Source organism: Chiloscyllium plagiosum, unplaced genomic scaffold, assembly GCF_037043375.1.
Source record: "Chiloscyllium plagiosum isolate Xiang-an unplaced genomic scaffold, Cpla_swu_hap1 HiC_scaffold_20, whole genome shotgun sequence".
Taxonomy (NCBI): Eukaryota; Metazoa; Chordata; class Chondrichthyes; order Orectolobiformes; family Hemiscylliidae; genus Chiloscyllium; species Chiloscyllium plagiosum.
Genome location: NW_028270158.1, coordinates 38,362,646 through 38,389,780, shown reverse-complemented (window position 1 = coordinate 38,389,780; position 27,135 = coordinate 38,362,646). Strand labels below are relative to the sequence as shown.

General features: G+C 40.0%; 1 protein-coding gene across 1 annotated transcript in view; it reads right to left on the bottom strand.

The window, feature by feature from the left end:
• Positions 1–16,928: 16,928 nt before the first annotated feature.
• The window catches only part of clcn7 (Cl-/H+ antiporter 7), a 71,064-nt gene continuing 60,857 nt past the window's right edge, over positions 16,929–27,135 (bottom strand). The window contains exons 21-25 of the mRNA XM_043711567.2: positions 25,974–26,097; positions 24,191–24,265; positions 23,091–23,267; positions 21,633–21,713; positions 16,929–18,174 (exon numbers count right to left, since the gene is read on the bottom strand). Coding sequence (XP_043567502.2) covers positions 18,088–18,174; positions 21,633–21,713; positions 23,091–23,267; positions 24,191–24,265; positions 25,974–26,097 — 544 coding nt within the window. The 3' untranslated portion in view covers positions 16,929–18,087. The remainder of the gene's footprint in view (positions 18,175–21,632; positions 21,714–23,090; positions 23,268–24,190; positions 24,266–25,973; positions 26,098–27,135) is intronic.

Here is a 27,135-nt window from a genome sequence, read left to right as displayed (position 1 = left end):
AGATATAAGGCAAGTCCAAAAGGATAACATTTTTAAAAACTGATATCGATCAGTCTCTGAATCATTTATGAGTATTGGATAGTTGGACGTTGTGGCTGTTGCAGTGAAGGTTATCAGTAGTGTTCAACGACCAACAGTCAGTTTCATGTTCCTTAGTTTTGCAAATTGATTGAGATTCTGTACTTCTGACTCGTTTTGAACATGATTTATTTCCAGCAGAGTAGAGAGAGAGTCCTTTTGTTATCTGTTTCACTTTGATTGCCAGAAATCTGCTTGCTAGCAGCTACTAAGATGAAAGAAGGTTACCTGTAACCAAGTGGCGACCAGGAGATACTTCTTTGACCTTGACCTTCGCAACATGTTCCAAGAAAGGCTGGCACACACAATGTTCAGTCCCTTGAAGTTGAAACTGGCTTTTCTAACTTCCCTTTGTGTATTCTTCAAAGGGAAAAACACAATGTGTCTGCAGGTTGGGACACACTCCGCAGAGGGTAGTTTACCATTGAGCAGCATGTCAGACTTTCATTTTCTATGTAGTTGCAAGGATCACAGCACAATCAATTTTGACTTCCCTCCTTCCCTTTTGAAGGGTTATTGATTGAAGTTCCTTTCAGTCTTTAGGTGTCACATTCTGTGGGTCTCTCTCGTGCTCCCTCTCTCTCTCTCCAAGCAACTGTTTAATTTACATATTTAGCTATATCCGCCCAGTTTAAAAAAATATTTTGTAATTTCACCTTAAATGTTTACAATAATTCATTGTTTTGACCCATGATCATACCAAAGAAAGTAAAGCAGTATTTTGACAAACGAGGCACACTGGACTACCTTTTCTTGAATCTTCAAAATGGAAAACAGTGTATTTGTTACCAAGTATGAACGGGCTTTGCTTCTGGCTCTAAAGTGATGTAATACAACACCAACCAAATCCATTCCACAGTTGTCTCATGAATAGGTCCACCAGTTTTGTAATGTTCCTGGAATTGAATATTTCAGTTATTCTCTGTAACCTTCTGGAACAGGGTAGAATTACTGAGAGTCTGGCTAGTCAGAGAGGTACATTTTATTTTCTTCCCCCACCACCAATCTTTTTTCAGCTTCCAGTAGACCATGAGTTCAAAAGCTGATGAACACATATACAAAGTATCACTGGCTACAGAAACATGAGCTCTGGGTTTCAGAACTCGAATAGCAGCTGGAGTCACTAGGATGAATTAGGAGGCTGGTAATTGTGTATAGCATATTCAGAGACATGGTCATGCCACAGGGAAGTGGTATGCAGGCAGACAAGGGATAGGTGACTGCTGGACAGTTCGAGAACACTAGACAGGGAGTGCAGGAATCCTCTGATGCCCCACTCAAGAATCAGTTTTCCTTTTTTGATATTGGTGAGGATAATAGTTCCTCAGAGTACAGCAAGCATCAGGCCTGTGGAACCACAGGTGAGCTAGCTGTACAGGAGAGAAGAAAGCAGAGTGGAATAACTGTCATAATAAGGGATTTGTTGGTTAGGGGAAAACACACAGGTATTTCTGCATGCATTGATATGACTCCAAGACTTATGTTGCCAGAGTCAGGAATGTCTCAGTGGTTGAAGGACATTCTGCTGGACATTCTTCAGATTACTCCCTGTACCACATGCAACTGAGTAGAGGAATACAAGGATAAAACAGATGAATGTGTGGCTGGAAAGATGGTGCAAGAGGGAGTGCTTTAAGTTCCAAGGATACTGACACTAGTTCTGAGGAAACAGTATCTGTACAAGCTGTATGGTTTCACCTGAACAATGTAGATCAAATATCATTGGGGAAGCATTTTCAGAACAGTAATCTTTGTATCATAAGGCTTTGGATGACAGTGGAAAAGGACATCTAAAATAAGAAGAATTAACTGGGGGAAAGCTGACCTCAACAGCACAAGAATGGAACTAAATTGAACTAACTGGAGTGAAATGTTTGTGGGAAAATTATAGCTGAATAAAGGGTGACCTTCAAAAGAAAGGAGAATTCAGAATTGATCAAAGTACATTTCCTCAAAAGGCAAAGATAGCACAAACAAATCAAGAGTTCACTAGCTGAAAGAAGCAATAAAAATTAAGATAAGGAAGAAAAGGTTTCCTAATGACAGGTGTCAGGTAGTAAATACATGTGAGAGCCATGCTTTCCAACCCATCACACTGAATAAACCGACTGAACTGCAGAAATTTCAACAGAAGTATCGACCAGGATATAGTCAAGATTAGAGTGGTGCTAGAAAAGCACAGCGGATCAGACAGCATCCGAGGAGCCTCATTCCTGATGAAGGGCTCTTGCCCAAAATGTCGATTTTTCTGTTCCTCGGATGCTGCCTGATCTGCTATGCTTTTCCAGCACCATCTGATTTCCAGCACCATCTGCAGTCCTCACTTTCACCTAATCGACCAGGATATGCAATTTAGAGTAAAATTAAAAGTAAAAAGATTTATCTTAAATCTCCTACACCAATTAAGTTCCAAAGAAATGAGACTCTATACTTATAAAATTAAATTTTCACTGCCTGAAAGACTGTGGAGCAGTAATAATGACTTAATGTCAATAAATCAGTTTATACCTGAATACATCAATCCTAACTTTTTATGTCATATTTACCAATTACTAATTTTTTTTGTATTCACAGGATGAGGGTGTCACTGGCTATGCAGCATTTATCACCCAGCCCTAATTGTCCAGAGGCTGTTAAGATCCAAGCACATTGCTGTGGGTCTGGACTCATACATAGGTCAGATCATGTAAGGATGGTAGTTTCATTCTCTAGAGATCATTAGTCAACCAAATGGTTTTTCTAACAATCAGCAATGGATTCATGGTCATCGTTATGGTCTTAATTCCAGATATTTAAATTCCACCATCTGCCGTAGTGGGATTCAAACCCAAGTCCCCAGATCCTAGGTCTCTGGCTTAATAGTCCAGTGACAATACAACTGGGCCATTGTCTCCTTTTGAGGCAAATATACAAGCACTTGAACTCAACACTCACTTCTTATCAAAATTCAAAGGACCGTTATATCTCAGCGTGTGAAGATGCTGGGTAACTCAGACTTCAGCTTTACATTTCCACACTGTCACTTTTGGAGTTATTACATGTACAGTCCAATCTGATTAATTTGTCAAAATGGACATCATTATTGGCCTCTCAGTTATTCTGCAAGCAAAACATGGACCACAACCATTTGACCAAGGGAACTGTTGACCAAAACAACGTAACTCAACAACATGACCATTACCTCTCTTAGTGATACAATTCCATTACTAGGACTGATCACAATTATCCAACTTATCCATAAAGAAGTTTTTTTTTCATAATCGAAACTAAAAAGCACATTTTGAAGACTTAGTGCCAATTCATTGTGACCTTATGTATAGGTAAGCACAGTGTTCTTCAAATAAAAAAAACCTTCTGCATCCAACAAAGTAGGATGAGTCTCCCTTTAGTTCAAACGCGGGAACAAAATCCATTTTAACTACGACGCGCTATATCTTTTAAAACCATGTTTTACAAACGTGACACCAGTAATCTTTTTTTTTGTTGCAGCATGTTTGAAATCTATGGGTGAAAACGGGTCATGATCCCAGTGAACTCCATTGTAATGGATATTAATGCTGGAGAAACATCACTGAACAGCCACTGTTGAATCTTGCGTAAAAAATGCAAGGCAATCTGCTTTCTCAACGAGCAACTTTCAACATATTTATGCCTTGGTCATGTAAAGATCTTGAACACTGCTGTATTAGTTACAATAAAAATGTGTACATTTTAAAAAGCTTCCTAACGAATATAAGTGGACCGATAAGGCAGACGATGAACCCATCTTGATAAAGCTTAAGTTATTCGATTACAAACTCTATCGCTTGGAGTTACAGCCGACTTTCCTTGTGAATCCTCTGTTTAACTTGATTTTGCATCCGCAGGGCTACAAGAAGTCGTTCACTGGAGATGTTATTGTCAGATTGTAATTACATAGGTGACTTATTTTACGTTCATACCGGCACGAGTGCAATTATTTTCCACGGTGTTACTTGCTGCACAACGATTGAAGTAATGCATTAGTGTAGTGATGTAAAATATCGCGTATATTTGCACTGTAAGAATCCACAATTCTACCCTGAACTCCCTGACAGTATTGCAGAGTGGAGAGGGTCAATTGGGGGATGCAATGCTGCCGGATCAGAAACGATCTCTCGTTGAAGGCACAGAAGTGACAACCTGCAGCAAGAGCCGGTGGGTGAGGGGGCAGTCAGGTTGCTGTGGCTGTGCGCCTCAGGGACTCACCTGGCGGCGTCCATGGCGACTCTTCCTGCAGCTGTCACCTGCCCAGGCCTGACATCACAATCACCCTCAGGGCAGCGGCGTGAGCGCGCGCTCAGGTGGGCATCACGTGCCGCGATATTCACTCATTCAACTCAGCCTCTGGGTCAGGGAGACCCGGGTTCAAATCCCACCCACTCCAGAGATGGGTCAATAACATCTTCAAGCAACTTGTTTGGAGAATAACTGCTGCCTCTTCGGGAAACTCTTCGCTTATTCCCTCTACTACATTTCCCTCTTTTCAGCCATCTACGCATTCAAAACTAAGTTTTCAATTTTGCTTTCAATGACCCTTATCATAACACCTCAAATAAAATACTCAGTATCGACCTCGGGATTATGTTGGTGATCTTAGAATTACCGAGTGACAGACTCTCAATCTATTAAATTTATATGGGAGCTTCAAATCATCCTTTAAGTTTTATCATCCGTGTTCATACTTCTAACATTGTATCAAATCACATCAAACGTTTCACCTTCAAATTTCATCTGCTAATGTAGTACCATCAGCTGGTAGTTATTCCATATATTCGCTTTACAATTACCATAAGATATAGGAATGGGAATAAGGCCATTCGGCCCATCGAGTCCACTCTCCCATTTAATCATGGCTGATGGGCATTTTAACTCCACTTACCCACACTGTCACGGTAGCCCTTAATTCCTTGCGAGATCAAGACTTTATCAATCTCTGCCTTGAAGACATTTAACACCCCGTGGCAATGAATTCCACAGGCCCACCACTATCTGGCTGAAGAAATGTCTCCCATTTTTGTTATAAATTGACCCTCTCTAATTCTAAGGTTGTGCCCATGGGTCCTAGTCGCCTCGTCTTACGGAAACGGGACTGAGCATTGCTTCACTCAAGACCACATTCCTGCCCGTTCCTATAATTTAATGCCGTTTCTCAAGTATACATTGTCATTTGGCAGGTTTTTTTTTTAAACTTACCCCCTAATTCAGTCATTTTCCCCCACTCTCTACATTTTCCATCTCAATTCCCACAAATCTAATGTCAACGAACAGGCAGTTTGTTTTATTGATAAATTCTATCACCCACAACTACTTTTCTTCATACACATCACCTGAATCCTACACTCCATCTTCCCCCCAACTTTCTTAGCGCAAATGTAGTCCAAACTGTGAGGAACCGACTACTTTCTGCGCTTGCCCTCTCGTTTACCCTACTCCCAACCCTGTCACAAAATAATCCAGATTCTGCGATCCTAATGATTGAGAGTTTCACTACGTTAAAGACAGACACCAAGAAGGTTTCTCTACTTCTCTGTAGGGGGCACTCTTTGCTAAGCTTTCCATTGGCAATCACTTTAACAATTATTTTGCAGGCTTTAATCTTGCTGTAGAAACACCTTTTTAAAAGGTTTCGCCTTGTTAAATGATGCGTAATTGGGTTTCTAACAGTCTATTAAAATTGAGTAATTCCTCCAGTCCTGAATACAAATTGGAATGTCTAATTTCTACACTATAATAAAAACAATTCCATAGATAGGACAACTCCATACAACCCTGTCACGGTGGACGCTGCAAGACGTGTCAGATGGTAGACATAGATACCACTATTACATGTGGGAACACCTCCCACCATGTACATGGCAGGTACTCATGTGACTCAGCCAATGTTGTCTATCTTATATTTTGCAGACAAGGATGCCCGGAGGCATGGTACATTGTGGTAGCCTTTGCTCGGTTTCCCCAATGGATGAATAGGCACTGCACAACAATCAACAGATAGGAGGGTTCCCTCCCACTTCAGCGGTCCAGGACATTCAGCCTCGGACCTTCGGGTGACCATGCTCCAAGGTGGACTTCGGGACAGGCAGCAGAGGAAAGTGGCCGAGCAGAGGCTAATAGCTACGTTCGGTACCCATTGGGAGGGCCTCTACCGGCACCTTGGGTTCATGTCACATTACAGGTGATCACCATTGCACTACACACACACACATAGATATTCCTACACACACAGACACGCACACAGACACACACATACTCCCACACATGCACCCCCTCACAGACTTAAGACACTCTGCACTCACCACACACACACACACACACACACACTCACAACCCCCACCCCAGACAGGCACACACACACAGACAGACAAAGTCCCACATGCACACATATATTTTGTGTGGTGAATTTGTACTTGCAGAGTTACATTGCACTTTGCTCAAAAACTGCATACATTCATGTTGAACTCTGAGCTCAAAAACTGCATGAATTTATGTAAAACTCTGTTATCTCACTTTTTAGATTGGAATCAATCTAAACATCAGGTCATAGACAGAGAACACAGGGGGCTAACACCTTCAACATATTGTCTAGCTATCACCATTGTTAACAGCTAACCAGAGAATGCAACTTTAAAAAAAAGGATTTTGTGATTTACACATGAAAGAAGTGAAACTATCACTGTATCCTAACAGATGAAAGGCTTAACAATCATTTTTTCAATGTATAATTTCAGTTACATCACACTGCAAATTTTTGCTATAAATTCTGTGTTACGATCGAGCCCTCCACAATCACCTGATGAAGGAGCGTTGCTCCGAAAGCTAGTGTGCTTCCAATTAAACCTGTTGGAATATAACCTGTTGTTGTGTGATTTTTAACTTTGTACACCCCAGTCCAACACCGGCATCTCCAAATCATAGATATTTGGGGTGGCACAATAGCTCAGTGGTTAGCATTGCTGCCTCACAGTGGCCGGGACCCTGGTTTGATTCCAGCATCAGGCGCCTGTCTGTGTGGAGTTTGCACATTCTCCCCATGTCTGCATGGGCTCCTCCGGGTACTCCGGTTTCTTCCCACACTCCAAAGATGTGTAGGTCAGGTGAATTGGCCAAAGCTAAATTGCCAACTGTGTTAGGTGCATTAGTCAGAGGGAAATGGGTCTGGGTGGGTTGCTCTTTTGAGGGTCGGTGTGAACTTGTTGGGCCGAAGGGCTGTTTCCACACTGTAGGGAATCTAATCATCACTTAGAACAATAAAATTATTTTTAAGTTTCACATTTCACCTTCTTAATCCTATTGGTACGTCTCAAACTTTGTTTCCTTGACTATAACATGTTTATTTTCTGCTTTGTTATCTGAGAATTAATCAGTATTGCTGAATGCCAGAGATCTGCTGTAGCAACCTCAACATGCAATTAATATCATGAAATACCCATTTCCCATCACAGAGGTCATAAGATCTTCCTGGGCAATTTTGAGATCAGTAGTGAGGACTGTCATTTTCACCATCGACTGCAAAATCTGACTACTGACCCAAGTCTTTTTCAGGCTCATTCCTTTTGTAATTCCCACTTCCGACTTCAATTTCTTGTCTCTCACAGTTTCTAAATGTAATTGCCATTTAGCCTCATCCTTGCAAAAAGTGATAAAAATTTGAACAATTTTACTGACTCAGGTTGTTAAGCATTGGTTCAAAAATTCAAATGTATAAACAAGTGATTTAATAATGTGGCATTTGCGACTTGTCCTTATAGAAGTCACTGTCTGAGGCCACCTCTCACCATACTAGCTTATTTTTGCTTGTTGATCAAGAGGACAGATTGATGCTTCCGAAACAGTGGCCAATGCGGAATCAATTGTTCTGAAGACTACCAAATAGATAAAATGAACTCCCTAACAACCTGGAGAAGGAAATTGTGCTATTATGTATATATAGCAACATAAACGATTGACAGACAAAGATTTTCAGACTGACCTAATATTTGGCACAGAGTATTCCCACGACCTTAAATTGCTAGAGTTAAGAGAATGGATTCTATCTCTAAAATAAATATCTGAGCAAACTCAAAAATACAACAAGTGATACTTGTTTTCATCATATAACATAGACTACCCCCTAACGAATATAGCGCCCCTTCAGTTTAAATGTAGGCCATAATGGTCGTGTCTCAAGACTCATCCTATGCCAAGATCATGCTGTATCTTGCAAGGTGTGAGGAGTAGGGAAAGTGAATTTATGTCCAGAAGAGAAATCCTTTTTTGGTTTTTAAAAAAAACTTATTTTTGGGAGCTTTTGTGATGATTGCCAACATATGTACAGTTATATTCATAACAGACCAAATGAATCTCAAGCTTTTTTAATTTATTCAGATAGCAAGGTTTTGTAAAGATGAAACTAGTGTGGGGACATAAAATTTCCATTAATTCAAGTCATTATCAAAATTATTCTGATAGATTTATTATTATGATCAAATCCACAGGGCTTTCAACATCAACTTAACATGCAATATCAAAACAAAGGGAAAATAAGTCCCTTTTTAAACTCCCAGATGAATTTTGAAATAGTTTAAAGCTTCAACCAAATCCACAATTACCACTTTCAGAGTCATACAGCACGGAAACAGACCCTTCTGTCCAACTAATCCACACCAACCATGTCCCAAACTAAAGTAATCCCACTTGCCTGCGATTGGCCCATATCCCTCCAAACCATTCCATATTTATGTACTTATCCAAATATCTTTTAAATGTTAAGTGTACCTGCATCCACCACTTTCTCTGGCAATTCATTCCACACAGAAACCACACTAAAAAGCAAGCTGCCCCCACATCCTTTTTAAAACTTTCTCTTCTCATCTTAGAAACGTGCCCCCTAATTTTGAATTCCTCCACTCGAGGGAAAAAGCCCTTGCTATTCACCTTATCTATGCCACTCATTATTTTATAAGGTCATCCCTATAAGATCATCCCTCAACCTTCTACACTCCAACGGAAGAAGTCCCAGCCTATCCAGTCTTAAATGTGAAGGTGCCAGTGTTGTACTGTGGTGCATACACTGCACCACAATACAACACTTTTGCTATAATCCTGCTCCAAAGCTACCTGAAGGAGCAGCGCTCTGAAAACTAGTACTTCCAAACAAACCTATTGCAATGTAACCTGGGGTTGTGAGATTTTAAACTTATAACTTAAGCTCTCCATTCCCAGCAATATATTGGTAAATATTTTCTGGACTCCCTCCAATTTTATAATATCCTTCCTATACATCAACTGTTAAAAGATGTACTTTTCCCTCTTCAGGTTACATGCTGCAGGGCTAAAAATGCATAGCAAATTCATTGACATTTGAAAATAAATGCCATTTAGTTTTTGTAATAATATTTACTACCAAATAGATTTTTTTTTGCTATGGAGTAAATTGACACCAGGTTGAGATTAAAATTCTATTTCCCATTAAGATGACTCATCAGAAATTCATGGATAATGCGTTACAAAAGAACTAATGCGTAAATCATCCAAGAATCTTAGTATATTTTTCTTCTCAGAGATCCTCATAGCATAATCACCGATGGTAGTGTTGCAAAAAATTGGGACACAGTTACTAAATTATCACAGTATCTTGTGTGTTAGGCATGTTAGTATGGCAAATGGCATGTTAATCTTTGTTGCAACAGGGTATGATCAAAAAGCAAGGAAATCTTTCTTCAGTCATACAGTCTTGATAAAAAAAAGTTGTGCACAATTTTGGTCTCCTTACACACAAAGATATACTTGCCATGGAGGAAGTATTGCAAAGGTTCACCAGGCTGATTCCTGGGAGGCCCATCTCCACTGCAACTTAGAATATGGGGATCTCATTGAAATGTATAGATTTGTGACAAGACTGGACAGACTGGATACAAAGATAATGTTTCCGCTGGCCAGGGTATCCAGAACCAGAGGTCTCAGTCTCAGAATATGAGTTAGGCAGTTTTGGATTGAGATAAGGACAAATTTTGAGAAGAGCAGTGAACCTGTGGAATTTCAATCACAGAAGATCAAGGAAGCCAAGTCAGTGATTTAAAAAAAAAATTAGATGTTTTAGTAGTCAAAGAGAGGAGGAGAAAGCAGGAGTATGGTGTCAAGATACATGACCGTGGCTGATCCTCTTGAAGTGAGCTTGATGGGCCAAATGGTTTACTCTTGCTCCTATTCTGAATGTTATTTTAGGATTTTAAAGAAAGAGTAGCATTACACTGCGCCCACCCTGCCATTAAATATGAACAAAGCCTAGTGCTATGAGACTCCACTTTGAAGTTCAAAAGTTGGTTGTGTGAGAGAAATTTGTATATGATAATGAATCAGATTTTGGAGAGGATGTACATAAGCAGCAGAATAATACTAGGGTCAAAGGACCTCAGAAGCTGGAGACGCTTGGATTATGCTAATTTAATGACTGGTTATGGGTCTTTATTAGCATTCCAGTTTGGTGAATTAGAGAAGGTGAAACTGTTTCCACAGATAAGTCTACTATTGGTTAGATAAGTCTATCATTGGTAAAAGAAACAGATGAGGAAAAATTACTTCACAAAGCAAGTTCCCGGTTTGGAATGAGCACTGCCTGAAAACAAAGTCAACAACGGTCTAAGGAAACCCTGCATGATGTTAAATAAAATGTATAAGGATCAGGGAAAAGACAAGGAGTAGGAATGATTGGATAGTTGAAAGGTTCTGACATGTAGATTCGAGATTAGGATTGGAAAAGCACAGCAGGTCAGGCAGCATCTGAGGAGCAGGAAAATCAATGTTTCAGGCAAAAGCCCTTCCACTCTGACATGTAGATGTTGGTTTCATATCTACATTTTGCCACAAGGAATATCATAGATAAGGAAAAGAGGTTGATAATGCATGCACAGAAGACAACCCAAGTAATAGGTGAGGTGAGAAGAAAAATGTTTTCCTAGATACATGCAGATTACTAATATAGATAGCAGTGGCAGCCCAAGGAGCTAGACAACAAACAAAAGGCACTGGAAGTGCTCAGTATGATCAACACCAAAATTGGTAAGATCAGGGCAAAAAATGCACCAGTCACGATAAACGTCATTCCCACCTTTGTTACAACACTAATGTGTACTTGTGTTGTTCCTTTTAAATATAAGGTATTCCAAGATGCTTCACAGGAGACTTAAAATGGGACTTGAAGCCACTTAGACAGATATTAGTGTCGGTGAATAAAAGATAAATCAGAAAGGGGGATTTTAAAGGAGGTTCTTAAAAGGTGTTAGCATGCTGGAAAACAAGCATTCCTAATGCTGGAGTCTTCACAAAAGTTAAAGATTGTAAAAATGTTTGCAGAATCCATAATTTTCCAGACTTTCAGACCCAGTTTGACAAAACACAAGGTTTCTGTATTAATGATTATTTATTACATACAAATATATTCTAGTTATGAATAAACATTATGAACAGTGGCATATAACTATACTAGTTAAACTCTAATCCCTTATGTATGCCCCTACACGCACATTCAAACACAGAAAACACGGGTGTAATGGGGGAAAAGAATGAACTGCCTTCCCAGTCTGTGATCTGAGATTTAGTGCGGATTAGAATGCTGTTTCTTGATCTCCCTTCTCTGCATGCTTCCACTCGTTTGCAGAGGCACAGGGTAACTGAATCATTCTTATCAACAGAAACCTTTCGGTTAAAAGTCAGACTTTACAGCAACTGAAGGAAAAAGCAACTGGTTCTTTTCTATGAGAACAGGTAGTTTTCTGGTGCTTGCAGAGATCAAATGGCCCAACTGAACTCATCTCTACCTACCCTCGACACTGTCCTATCCCCCCTAGTCCAGGAACTCCCCACATACGTTCGAGACACCGCCCACGCCCTCCACCTCCTCCAAGACTTCCGTTTCCCCGGCCCCCAATGCCTCATCTTCACCATGGATATCCAATCCCTCTACACCTCCATCCGCCATGACCAGGGCCTCCAAGCCCTCCGTTTTTTCCTCTCCAGACGTTCCCAACAGTACCCCTCCACCGACACTCTCATTCGTTTGGCCGAACTGGTCCTCACCCTTAACAATTTCTCCTTTGAACCTCCCACTTCCTCCAGACGAAAGGGGTAGCCATGGGCACACATATGGGCCCCAGCTATGCCTGTCTCTTTGTTGGCTACGTAAAGCAGTTGATCTTCCGTAATTACACCGGCACCACTCCCCACCTCTTCCTCCGCTACATTGATGACTGCATTGGTGCCACCTCGTGCTCCCGCGAGGAGGTTGAGCAATTCATCAACTTCACCTACACATTCCACCCTGACCTTAAATTTACCTGGACCATCTCTGACACCTCCCTCCCCTTCCTGGACCTCTCCATCTCCATCAGTGACGACCGACTTGACACTGACATTTTCTACAAACTCACCAACTCCCACAGCTACCTGGATTACACCTCTTCCCACCCTACCTCTTGCAAAAATGCCATCCCGTATTCCTAATTCCTCCACCTCCGCCGTATCTGCTCCCAGGAGGAGCGGTTCCACCATAGAACACACCAGATGGCCTCCTTCTTTAGAGACCGCAATTTCCCTTCCCACGTGGTTAAAGATGCCCTCCAACGCATCTCATCCACATCCCGCACCTCTGCCCTCAGACCCAACCCCTCCAACCGCAACAAGGACAGAACGCCCCTGGTGCTCACCTTCCACCCTACCAACCTTCGCATAAACCAAATCATCCGCCGACATTTCCCCCACCTCCAAACAGACCCCACCACCAGGGATATATTTCCCTCCCCACCCCTCTCCACCTTCCGCAAAGACCGTTCCCTCCGTGACTACCTGGTCAGGTCCATGCCCCCCTACGACCCACCCTCCCATCCTGGCACTTTCCCCTGCCACCGCAGGAACTGTAAAACCTGTGCCCACACCTCCTCCCTCACCTCCATCCAAGGCCCTAAAGGAGCCTTCCACATCCAAAGTTTTACCTGCACATCCACTAATATCATCTATTGCATCTGTTGCTCCCGATGCGGTCTCCTCTACATTGGGGAGACTGGGCGCCTCCTAGCAGAGCGCTTTAGGGAACATCTCAGAGACACCTGCATCAATCAACCAAATCGCCCAGTGGCTCAACATTTCAACTCTCCCTCCCACTCTGCCGAGGATATGGAGGTGCTGGGCCTCCTCCACCGCCGCTCCCTCACCACCAGACGCCTGGAGGAAGAACGCCTCATCTTTCGCCTCGGAACACTTCAACCCCAGGGCATTAATGTGGATTTCAACAGTTTCCTCATTTCCCCTTCCCCCACCTCATCCTAGTTTCTACCTCCAGCAACTCGACTTGTCCGGACTTGTCCGACCTGCCCAGCTCCTTTTCCACCTATCCACTCCACCCTCTCTTCCCTGACCTATCACCTTCATCTCCTTCCCCACTGACCTATTGTACTCTATGCTACTCTCTCCCCACCCCCACCCTCCTCTAGCTTATCTCTCCATGCTTCAGGCTCTCTGCCTTTATTCCTGATGAAGGGCTTTTGCCCGAAACGTCGATTTTGCCTGTCCTCGGATGCTGCCTGAATTGCTGTGCTCTTCCAGCACCACTAATCCAGAATTCTCACTATCTTGTTCAGCCACATAGAAGCTAATCACAAATTTTGACAGGCAGAAGGCCTTTGTCAACCAAAACTACATCAGACCTACTTTTGTCTGATGAATCTTTTTCTACATAATCCTTGGCTCCAGCTCATCTGCAAAACTACTACTGTAAAATTTCCTGTAGACAGTATTTACAATAAATGTCAAATTACTTGCTTTAAGTACAGCCATTCTCAACCTTTTTTTGTTTCAAAAAAGCTATTTTTCCCATTTAAATGTACAATCAAAAAATAAAAATATGTGGACTTTAGAGGGGATAAATTGAAAGCAGAAAGGTTCAGGGAGAATTCCAGAGCCTTGGGTTGTTACTGTTGAAGTTATGATCACCATTGCTGGAACAATGAAAAATCAGAGATGCTTAAAGAGAGAATTAATGAATCTTGACTGGGATTTTGAGATTGAAGATGATGGATTAACAAGGTGTAGGCTATTATTCTCAGTTTCATAGCAGGTGTATTCAAGGATATCCTTAAAAATTAAGATGGTTCTTTAGGTTAGAAAAACACTAATAGGTATGTTTCAAAAGCTCAATTTATTTTATCTAGAAAAAAGTGACATCAAATTAACTAAATTTTTTGTCATTTTCAGTTGTATTAAATCAGTCTATGGACAACAACTAAAAATGCTCATTTTTAGTGAGTTAGCTCCATTAATCAAACTCCACCAATTTTCCCAGCTCTTAAGCAGTGTGGGTACTGGCAAGCAATATGGGAAAATATTGCAAGACTTTAAATCCCAACATTGAGGAAAAAAAAACTTCTAATTGTTCTATTAAGGCTTCAACAAAGTTATAAATGCTGGCAATTTCCTTATTTTCATGCATTTGTATCTCATTACTAGCTAATCTCACCTCAATCGACTTCACCCCCTTAGGGCTTCACTCCAGAGGACAGAAACGTGCTCCGGCCAAGTCACTTTGCACACAAATGCATCTACGAAAATGTATCTTATGGCTTTTATTTTCATTTCTCAGCATTCATTGACTTTGGAGGTACTTGCAGGCTGCCAGGCCCTGGGTAAAAAAGGCTATGCAATCTACAGAGGGCAGGAAGGATTAGTAGTTTTGGAGGATGGGATGGATGAGGACTCTTAAGTGGATATGCTGCATATAATGTTGAGAATTGCAGTTCATGAGTGTTTGAGAGAAGGTTCAAAAGGCAGAGTTAGAAAAAGAGAGAGATATTACTTCTTTCTCCTGTACATTCCATAAAACCCTGGATACCGTGCTGACCACAATCCCCACGTCCACGCCAGCTGCCTTGGCCTCCTCGGAGTGGGCTGACAGGCAGGGGTTAGTCCTCCCTCTCAACCTCACCATCCATCAGAATCTCCAGGTCGCCATATAGAAAGCAGGTGCCAATCTCCCTTGACTAAGACATTTCAGTTTGCGAAGAGGATTGTGTGAGCTAATTCCTGGTTTGCAGCATTTGAAATAGTCTGCAGCTGAGCTTTAAATATGACGCCAAAGGTTTGTATACTGAAACGTCCCAGCAGCAGTCGGAACTTTGCCTCTCCTGTTGCATGATTGCACGAGAAGGATGCCAGGGATGCAGACTGGCATAAATACGCAGGCAATAATACAATTAATGAGGTGAGAAGAGGAAAGTAGATGGAGAAAAGTCACTGTGATCCATGGTGGGACACCTGCCATGAAACTGAGAATAACAGCCTAAAAATGGGAAAACCTAGTCATTTTTCAAACATATTTTCATGATTATGTTCTGACTTGCAGCAAATTCTATGTTCAGCAATAGATTAGTTCAGATATTTTCAGGGTGAAATATTTTCTCAAAACTCACAAAATTTGAAATAGTTTAGCACCCAAAAAAGAACCTTGACTCCACTGTGAATGAGTTCAACCAACATGTAGGTGAGATGAGCTTCCCATGGAGAGAAGGGGAGAGAAGACTGACATAATGAAGGAGAAAGCTGTACAGACAGCTGAACAAATGGTTTGACCTTGTTGTAAAAAATAGGTCTTAACATTTTTATCTCAAATGTATTCATCAGTGGTAAGCACTCCAACAAATACCACACTCATGGACAGATTCAAAATCCACAGTAGCAAATTCTAACATATAATTGCAAGATTTGTTAACTGTTTCATGCATGTGAATACAACAACAAAATAACTTTATATTTCCTATCCTTTTTATAAAAAGTTCAATATGCTTTAATCAGATTGCAGCTGAACTTTGCATATACATCACCAAGCATTTTCAGGTGTAACACTGATGGTCATCCTTTCATCAAAAAAAAACAAAAACAATGACATCAATTTTGAAAGAACTTTTAGTTAAGTAATGATGGACTTGAAGACAAGATGTTGGGCATGAAAATCATTCTTGGAAAATTAAAAGGAACTGGATCATTGCCTCTCTCTTCTTGGAGATGAGTTTGAAATCACTATTTCTGATCTCTGTTGGCGTTATAGCTATAGAAAGACTTTTGGTAGTCTAAATTCAGGATGTCCAAGATTTGGCAATTTCACCCAGAAGTCATAAGGTTGGCTGGCTTGGAGGATGAACATTCATCATGAAGATGGGGCTGGGGAAAAGAAATGTCCTTCTGAGGTTGGAGTGAAGACACTTTGTACAGAGAAGAGTATTAGCTCTGCAGCTGACAATCCTAACTTTGATCTGGGAATCCAAAAGGAATATAGTACAAATTTGAATTTTTAGATTCATGAATGTGAATAATTTTAAAAGGAAAACATTGAAGCTAGTCAATTTTTCCCCCAAACAGGAAATAAGTCACATTTGCATGAGCCCAATTATACTTTAAATTTTTGGCCAAAAAACACCCCATTGTTTTAAAAGCCTAAGCTTTTATCTGTTGTACAGTTTTACCTTTATATTTATTCACATAGTTATTATGTTAATGGTTCAGACATCAAGAGTACAAAATCGAACTTGATGACATACAAGTCACTACCTAAGCAATAAAGATACTGATTAGCTATCCAAATGTCATTTTGTTAAAACCTTGATTATTTACTTGAAGCACCATGTGGAAGTTTAGCTCCTCCTCCAGCATTGCTGACCTCTTTAGTTTGAAGTGAGGCTATTATTGTTCACTAATATAATGCAAAAAATAAGAGAAACAGTGATCTAAAATAAACGCAATGCGTGCATGTCAGCATTTTATCATCAGAACTTGTGGAAGAACAATACAACACTAAAATACTAAAAACCCTCAATCAAATCTCACTTTATTGTTAGCCAATTTATATTTTGGTACAGAAGTCAAAATTCCTTTTAAAAAAAAAATTCCTCGAAAAGCTCACCTGCTACCTCTCTTTTTAAAAAAAAAATCTGATTTAATAAATTAGAAAAAGATCATAGGGATTTTTCATGCAAATAGTACCCAATCAACCGAGTTTACAGAAATTACACTGCACTCAGTTTCATGATTGGAACTATAACCACATGTGAATGCAAAGCAATCTCAGGGGACCTACCAACATTAAAGGGACAGTATACCTCAGAAATAGTATCAAGATCTGTTCCCACCTACAAAGCAGCTGAGCACTATGACACTTCTGTGAGAATTTAGTCCTACACTATCTGCAGTACAACTCCACCTTCATGCAAAGGCACATTTAAATAAGTCATATCTTACCATTAAATTGCCTTGGTGAAAGATAATCACTTTTACATTTTCATGTTCCAGAAAGGCAGGTTTTCCTGTTTACAGTTGAACATTAGAAATCAGCAGAGAACAAAGCTTTGCACAGATGTGCAACCACTATGCTTACAGCTCCTCTGTAACTGATCTCCAGCAAGACATAGTCAGCACAATATATTAATTGACTGATTTTAGAGATTCCATACTGAGACTTGGAGCTCCAGCAGCATCTTAGTATACTCATTTAGGCATAGTGAATTCTTATTGAAGAGATCAACTTGAACTTTCACAATATTTGTAAAATTATCCTGGATGCTTCCCCCAGTTTACAACCCATTCTAAAAGATCAGAGTCAGAATAGCACAATTTCTTGAACTGGAATTCAGATTCTGGTTCAACTAACCATGTAGGAGCAGCTTCAAAAATATATTGCTTCATTCTTTCCAAGTAACATGATCCAGAGAGAATAGCAGGAAACTGTGCAAGGCATGTGTCTGTTCAGCTTAAAACATATTAATATAAGACTGTACAATTTTACCAAGTTACAGTGCAAACAAGTTAATTCTGGCACAATATGGTAACCCTTCCAGAAAATATCCTGGTGTACAAGGTTCCATTTACGTGAAGTGCAACAAAATGCTGGCTGAATAAAATGTTTTAACCAGAATTATAAACAAAGTTAAAACACCAGTGCATCTCTATTCCTGAACAAAGGCACAGATGAAATCATGTATGTGCCATTTCAAGTTCCTCCAGCTGCCCTTTATGCAAACGATATCTGGCAAGATCTTTCCTGGTAACAATTCCAATTACCTACAAGAAAAACGATAAGCTGTTAGCATTAAATCATGGCTATTTTGCACCAAGTTTGATTTAACTAAAAGGTCAAATAGCTGGATTTGTATCACAAAGTTTAACTTCAGCTCTTCAATTAAATTCAGTTATATATTATAGTGGCTTTTACTTTTTAAGATATTTTCAAAAATTGTTTAGCAAACACCTAGTTCTTAAGCAATCATTACTTTCCTCCTCGATAATTGCAGTTCACACCTAGACATATCCACAAGTGTTACTATGCTTATTACTTTCAAAGCTGAAAATGTGTTGCTGGAACAGCGCAGCAGGTCAGGCAGCATCCAGGGAACAGGAGAATCACCGACTCCCACAGCTACCTAGACTACACCTCCTCCCACCCTGCCCCCTGTAAAAACGCCATCCCATTCTCCCAATTCCTTCGTCTCTGCCCCATCTGCTCCCAGGAGGACCAGTTCCAAAAATGTACAACCCAGATGGCCTCCTTCTTCAAGGACTGCAATTTCCCCCCTGACGTGGTCGACGATGCCCTCCATCGCATCTCTTCCACTTCCCGCTCCTCCGCCCTTGAGCCCCGACCCTCCAACCGCCACCAGGACAGAACCCCACTGGTCCTCACCTACCACCCCACCAATCTCCATGTACAGCGTATCATCCGCCGTCATTTCCGCCACCTCCAAACGGACCCCACCACCAAGCATATATTTCCCTCCCCTCCCCTATCAGCGTTCCGTAAAGACCACTCCCTCCGTGACTCCCTCGTCAGATCCACACCCCCCACCAACCCAACCTCCACTCCCGGCACCTTCCCCTGCAACTGCAGGAGGTGCAAGACTTGCACCCACACCTCCCCCCTCACTTCCCTCCAAGGCCCCAAAGGAAACTTCCATATCCGCCACAAATTCACCTGCACCTCCACACACATTATCTACTGCATCCGCTGCACCCGATGTGGCCTCCTCTATATTGGGGAGACAGGCCGCCTACTTGCGGAGCATTTCAGAGAACACCTCTGAGACACCCGGACCAACCAACCCAACCACCCTGTGGCTCAACACTTCAACTCCCCCTCCCACTCCACCAAGGATATGCAGGTCTTTGGACTCCTCCATCGCCAGACCACAACAACACGACGGTTGGAGGAAGAGCGCATCTTCCGCCTAGGAACCCTCCAACCACAAGGGATGAACTCAGATTTCACCAGTTTCCTCATTTCCCCTCCCCCCCACTTTGTCTCAGTCAAATCCCTCGAACTCAGCACCGCCTTCCTAACCTGCAATCTTCTTCCTGACCTCTCCGCCCCCACCCCACTCTGACCTATCACCCTCCACCTATCGCATTTCCAACGCCCCTCCCCCAAGTCCCTCCTCCCTACCTTTTATCTTAGCCTGCTGGACACACTTTCCTCATTCCTGAAGAAGGGCTTATGCCCGAAACGTCGATTCTCCTGTTCCCTGGATGCTGCCTGACCTGCTGTGCTGTTCCAGCAACATATTTTCAGCTCTGATCTCCAGCATCTGCAGACCTCAGTTTCTCCTCCTTATTACTTTCAAACTCAAGCTGCTCTGAAGCTTAGGGCATTTTCCTATTTCTGCTTAAAAAATTTATAATCTAAAGTATTATAGCAGTAAAAGGCTTGCGACCAGAACTAGATATTAATGTTTTCACCTATGCACTTCTTCAATATTTTAGATTAGATTAGATTACTTACTTTTAGATTAGATTAGATTACTTACAGTGTGGAAACAGGCCCTTCGGCCCAACAAGTCCACACCGACCCGCCGAAGCGCAACCCACCCATACCCCTACCTTTACCCGTTTAACCTAACACTACGGGCAATTTAGCATGGCCAATTCACCTGACCCGCACATCTTTGGACTGTGGGAGGAAACCGGAGCACCCGGAGGAAACCCACGCAGACACGGGGAGAATGTGCAAACTCCACACAGTCAGTCGCCTGAGTCGGGAATTGAACCCGGGTCTACAGGCGCTGTGAGGCAGCAGTGCTAACCACTGGGCCACCGTGCCGCCCACTAGGCAGATTGAAAATATTTGATGAAAAGGAGCTTCATGTGAAAAGATGCTTTATTTCTTGGCATTTCTGGACAGGGGATACAGTGGGTTGTGCAAATGGCACAAGGGTCAGGTCAGACCACATTTGGAGTAGAGAGCTTTTTGGGCCAATCTTTAGGGAAAGATGTGCTGGTCTTGGAAGGGGTCCAAAGAAGGCTTACAAGAATTATCCCAAGAATGAAGGGCTTGTCATATCAGAAGCAGTTGAGGACTCTGGATCTGTACTCAATAAAAGTTTAGAAGGATGAGGCGGGGTGGGACGAAATCTCATTGAAACTTGCTGAATGCTGAGAAGCAGAGAACACAGCCTCTGAGTGAAGGGATGACCCTTGAGAATTGAGATGAGGAGGAGTTTCTTCACTCACAGGATATTGAACCTGTGGACTCATGGCTGCAGAAGTCTGTGGAGGCCAAGTGATTGAGTGTCATTAAGTCAGAGATAGGTAGTTTCTTGATTAGTGAGGGGATCAAAGGTTATGGGGAGAAGGCAAGAGAAAGGGGTTGAGAAATATATCAGCCATGATTGAATGGTGGCACAGAATCAATGGGCCAAATAGCCTACTTCTGCTGCTATGGAAAGAGGAGATATGAGAAGGTACTTCAATATGCCTTCGAATACCTTGCCTCCAAGGGTGGATGAAGTGGAAACAATTTCAAAAGGGAACTGGGTAGGCACTGGGGAGAAAAATCTGGGCTACAAAGATAAAATTGTGGAAATGGTGATGACTGGATACTCCAGAAAACTACAGAATGGTTTCCTTCTGTCCTGTAAAATCTATTGACTTTTTGGCAAGTGAATAGTTAGATCACTCAAATGGTAGTTGTTTTCATAAATGATTTAAAATATAAAACATACAACACTTTTACAGGCCAAGAGTTTTTGAAGAGAAGAAAATTCAATGCTTGGCAAAGTATTCATTAGTCTATATTTTCTTACTTGGCTTAAATTAAAAAAAAATCTCCTATACTTTTACATGTGCTTCCTAAGTCTGCTGAATGTCATGTTCACAAGTTTTCCATTTAAAACAGTTTAATGCCTTCACAGCCTTTTCTGCACTTCACTATTTGCTCTCATTTTATCTTCCCCAAGTATCTCCTTAGAGCCATAAATCATAGTGCTGGTAAAGACTCATTGCAGATGTATTCCAAATAAAATCAGAAAGAAACAGGAGAGCCAATTGTCTATCGGCCAATCTTTGGGTAACAACATGCATTCCAATATTAATTAATTTACTTAAAAGCTCTGCATGTTCTTGTTCTGTAAACTTGTATTAAACCATTTTATTTAGAAATATTTCAATTTTTTTTCACATTTTCTGCAGAAGAATGTTCAAATAAACCCCAAAACAAACACTTTCCATAACATTTTTTTCAAACTACTCACCCCATTAGAACCATCACATATCACGACATGTCTCAAGCCAAGAGCACGAAACAGTCTAAAGACTCTAGGAAGAGATGCCTCCTTTTAAAACAAAAGCAAATAATCGATTTGAAAATTTGCACAAAACTTGCGCCTTCTTGCAGGCTACACATCCTAAATCAATCATGATCACAAGATTACTTGGTTCAAACAATAGTTTCGGAGAAGTGGATTCTGATTCATGGGGAAGGATGGTTATGCTAGAATTAACATCTGGAAAGATATGGTAAATTAAATCATACAGGCAAAGCAAAAGAGAGAAGTATTAAGATGGGAAATGATAAACAAACCATAGAAGTAAAGGAAAAATTTGAGTGTAACTCAGCAGGTTTGGCAGCATCTGTGGTGAGAAAAACAGAGTTTGAGTTCAAAAACTCTAAGCGTTCCAAAGAAGAATTTGTGAGCTCAAAGTGTTAAGGATGTTTCTCTGCTGCCAGGCATGTTAAGTTTCTCCAGCATTTTCTGTTTTTATGTCCAAGTTGGTGTTTGGCTCCTTTATGTTTATTCAGTAGCTATGACCTAATCATGATGTCTACATAACTATTAGCTTGTCTATTTTTATTACCATCATTAGGATTCCTGCACTTTTATCAGAGTGCTTGTTTTTTTTTAAAAAAGGACATCTTCCTTCTACTATTTATTTTTCAAGTACGGCCCTACACAGACCCAAAACCCTTTGTGTTACAGCCTAGTGTACTTTCAGAAAGTATTTAATATGAAAAGACTTCCAACAAATCTAAAGGTAATTAGTCTCTTTGTTTAAGGAAGGATGTCAATGCTGTAAACTAAAACTTGGAATAAGTGCTCATCTTAAGAGGATCGGTTGGACGCAACAGGCTAGGCTCATCTCGTTTCAAATGGAGGTTTAGAAGATTGAGGGGTAACCTAACTGAAGGTTATAAAATTCTGAATGGTCTTGACAACGTGGATGTGGAAAGCATGCTTTCTCTTATGGGTGAATTCAGGACAAGGTGTCCTGTTTTAAAATTAGAGGTAGCTATTTAGGTCAGAGTTGAGGAGAAACTATTTCTCATGAAACTTTGTACCTTTGTCTCAGAAAGTGGTGGAGGTAGGATCACAAATTATTTTTAAAGGCAGAGGTGGATTGATTTCCTTAATTAACAAGAATTATTGGGGGTACATGGGAATGTGAAACACAAACAGACCCAGACGTCATTTTATTGAATGGTGGGGTGGGCTAAAAGAGCTGAATGTTCTACTCCTCCTTTTCCTATTTACCAATGCTCATATTTGCCAGAATGAGAAAGCTAAAATTAATTTGCTACATTACTCTCATTTGCCAAACATTACAAGTATTTCAACTTGAAAATAACATCACGATTAGTAAAACTTTTTTTTTTAAAATTGATTGTATGTATTGACTAATCAACCATACAACACTATTCCAAATCACTTTACCCCAGGAACACTATATGGAGTTGGGTTCATGAACTCGGTCAAGTCCATTGTACAGTTTCGCTCATCTTGTGACACATGAATGGATTGGATTGGTGGGAATCGTGGGTAAGCATCTCTGAAGTCCTTAAGTTGAAGTTTCTTCTGTGCGAGGTTTGAGCTTGCCCTTTCCACAAAAACCTGAAATAATAAAAACAATTTGAATACAGAAAATTTGCTTTCTAAAAAAAATGTGAACTATTTGTGTCACCAATAATTTTGTTCCTTTCAAAAATTAAGGAAGTGATTGGACGAAAATAATTTTGTATTGATATTTTAAAACCGGAGGGCCAGAATTTCCCAAAGGGTTTCAGTGTAACTACTTTTGTTCTGATCAATTTTGTTCATAAATTATTTGAGCTGGTTTATGCCAAATCATCATTATGCACAATTTCCTTCATTCACTCAGACAAAATACATTTGAGCATCGAAGGTGTGTGCAAAATGCATTACATAAATATCAATCTCTCTTGGATAAATGGCTGACATTTGAAAAGAAGGGCATTTAAACATTTCAGTAAGGCTTTCAGATGTTCCATCTCAACTCTCTCATAGAAGAGAGACTCAGAGCAAAAAATTAATTAACTAATCAGATTTGCATCAACTCTGACACACATTATAAAGGCCTTAATTTCAGTATTTTGATGGTTTCAGATGGGTGACATGTGGCTTTTTTGTCCACCTCAAAAATGTGAAATTCATTCTAAAATAAAGGATTTGTTATAGTTAATATAGCTGCACTGCACAAATAATGAAAACAGCTGGAAAAAGTTTTTACATCTCATGGACACTAAATGCAATTTCATTCCTCCTGTTCAAATAAAGAGATTATGCCATCTTCAAAATCAGTTATCTAAGCATTATACAATTAAAACTGTGCTGCATATTTAAGCCAGAAATAAACACTTTTCAAATAAAGGTACATTTTATGATTTAAAACAAAATGCACCATTGCTAAAGAGAAAATCTTTGAAAATGTTGATAAACCTGTGTATATCCAGCACTTTATCTTTATTTCAGATTAGCAATATTTGTGGTTTTCCTTTTACTATTTGAAAGATTACCTTATGCTTCAGAAGGACAATTAACTGTGATCGTAATATTAAACCACATAGTCTTCCAACATTATCACCATCAGGCTGAAAAATAAAAGCCATTTAATAATTATACAGTTATGATACAAAATTATAATTACTGCATCAAAAACAGCAGTTATATACTCAACCAGATTTAACTTGCTTTTCAATTTTGTTATGGCTGCTAAGAAGAAACTAGTCAAATAAAGTATACTGAAAACAAAGCCAAATTTAGTCTGCAGTATTCCACTTTGGTAACATGAAAACAGGTTCAGAAAATATAGTTTGCAAAATAAGGAATAGACCATAAAAGTATACACAGCTGACTGTATATAGACAGAATTAAGTGAGAGAAAATGGAGTAACAACAGCAGTTAGTGAGTCAATCAGACCCTGGGGTGCAACACATTTTCCATTCCAAGTTTTCCAATTCTCTGAATTGAACACCCAGATGTCTTATGAACTGTAAACAAACTTAACAGAATACCAAAAATCCCAAATGGTTCAGTAACATTTTCTATGTCAATAAACTGTACTGTGGAATAGTTGATCTTACTTGGATTCACTGAGAAATTAGTTATTTTAAACTAAGATACCAGACTAAATCAAATGTCTTTTGCTCAGGAGGAAGAAAGTAAAGAAGTCAAACAATTATACACGTGTTGCTCCATTCAGTGTCCCTGAACCCCTCTCAAAACATGAGTTTAGCCAAATGCTGTTCTTTTAACTGCAGAATATAGGAATGCATAGCAGACGAAGGAAGTGCAGTTGATCTTAAATATTTATGATGCCTTTAAAATAATTGGTAAAGATGGATTGTAGGGCAGCCTTGAACCCACGCCTCCCGACTCAGAGATAGGGACAACACAACTGCCCCAGAAAAGCCGAATAAAGATAAATTATATTCTTGTCATGTAGGGAACTATGATCCACAAATTATGCCAAAGACAAACACGATTGAGTACAAATCACACAGCTTTAAAAGGAGGACTCTTCTGGTGGCTCGCACAGGTTAAATATTTAGCACTTAGGTCAAATGAGCAGAACAAAGTTATGTTTGAGCTCTAGCCTTTGCTGAGAGAAATACACAACCAAACAGCAATGAAAGAACACAATTTGCCACATCAACCATGGATTAAAGAGATGGGGGAAAGAAAGCATAGGCTCGTGTTCCAATATAGATGGATAATCTACAAGACAAGATCAGACTCCACTTTTGATATCCTCAAATCAAAAATGGCTTCCAATACACATTTGCCTGGGTCTGCAAAGACTTATGAATGAGACACTGGGGATTATAGAAAGCCACCCGATACTTCAACTGGAAATCATACTTCGACTGGAAATAATTTCCACTGGTAAAGGGCAAGGGAAATGTAAGAAAACTTACTAAGAAACACTGTGGAGTCATAGGAAAAATAATCCATAAAAATTTGATATTAGCAGCTCCAATCACTCCCAAAATTGCAAGACTTTCTGTTCCAATGCATACAAGATGAAAAGTAACTGCAAAAAAAAACGATGCTAAACAATGGGGAAAATGGAATTACTGTGGAGACCACTACACGTAAGGTGAGTCATCAGCTAACTACATAAGCTCCAGGCAGGACTACATGTTTTGAACAATTTCTTCAAAAGACTCTCAATATGACTGCACTGAGCTAATGAAGTGTGACAAAATAAACCACTAGTTAAAATGTTTTAGAATAGTCAACATCATAAATTCTACTCTATGGATATTAGCCACCAAAATCTCCAGTTAAAAACATACCTCGTGATTCTCATCTACCACTGGAAATCCATTATGATTAGCTGATGTGTCACTCAGAATATCCACTATGCGTCCAACCTTCTCAAGTTTCTTGAAACAAGTTACTGGGTAACTCATTACTTCACTAAAATTGAAACAAAGTATTTGCTTTTAAAATATATTTTGACCATATTAACTTCATTTATGCAACATCTTAATACATGCACAAAAATGCAACAACTAATTTCTTTCCTCAGTTAGAAATCACATTTTACACACAGTTTTTAACAAAACAAATAAATAAGACAAGAAATAATTTGAATTCAAATGAAAACAGATATTCATAATTTACTTAAATCTCTAATTTTGGACAAAAATAGCTGATGGAAACACAATCAAGAATGGCAAAGAACTCTGCTTCTAATTTATGAAGGGTTTAAATAGAGTAAACCAAAGAAGTGCAATGAATATACAAGTCAGTTATGTTTTCTGCTGTATTTTGGATCTAGCAGTGCATGTTATTTAGTTGGTTAAGCACTGTTAATGAATTGTAAGCAAATTTACTGGGGAGATGGTAACCAGCATGCAATGATTTAAAATGATTGGCAAAAGAATCAGTTATGTCCTGACAAAAAGAGGTTGTTGTCACAACATGGTTAGGATTTGGTATGTATTGTACAACTGATTTGATAGTGGCCTTCAAAAAGAAAGAGAAATTCATATGCATGTGGAGAAAATAATTGCAGAAAATACTGGAATAGAACACAGGTGTGAAACTAGTTAGTTAACTACCAAAAAGCCAACATGACCTCATGGGACAAATAGCTTCATTTGAGCTTCGCTACTCTTGTCTATTCAAAGAGATTTGGGAATACAATTTCTTCATTTGTGCACTTTCAACCAGGCCAGCATAGCATGTGTTGTGTGTTATGCATAATCGTCAAAGTCGCTCCTTCATTAATGATGATTGATGAAACTAAATTACACTTTAGGTACATGAGATTCCAAAGTTTTATTGATGTTTTGTAAAATTGTACCTTATAGTCAGAGTTTTCCATAAAATCAAAACCAAGTAGCCTTGGAAGTAATTCTTCCCTATATACACCACAGCTTTAACATTAAGGAGACAATCATTTTTACTCCAAAACAGATTTACAGTCTCCCTTTCCCCATTAGCAAGGAT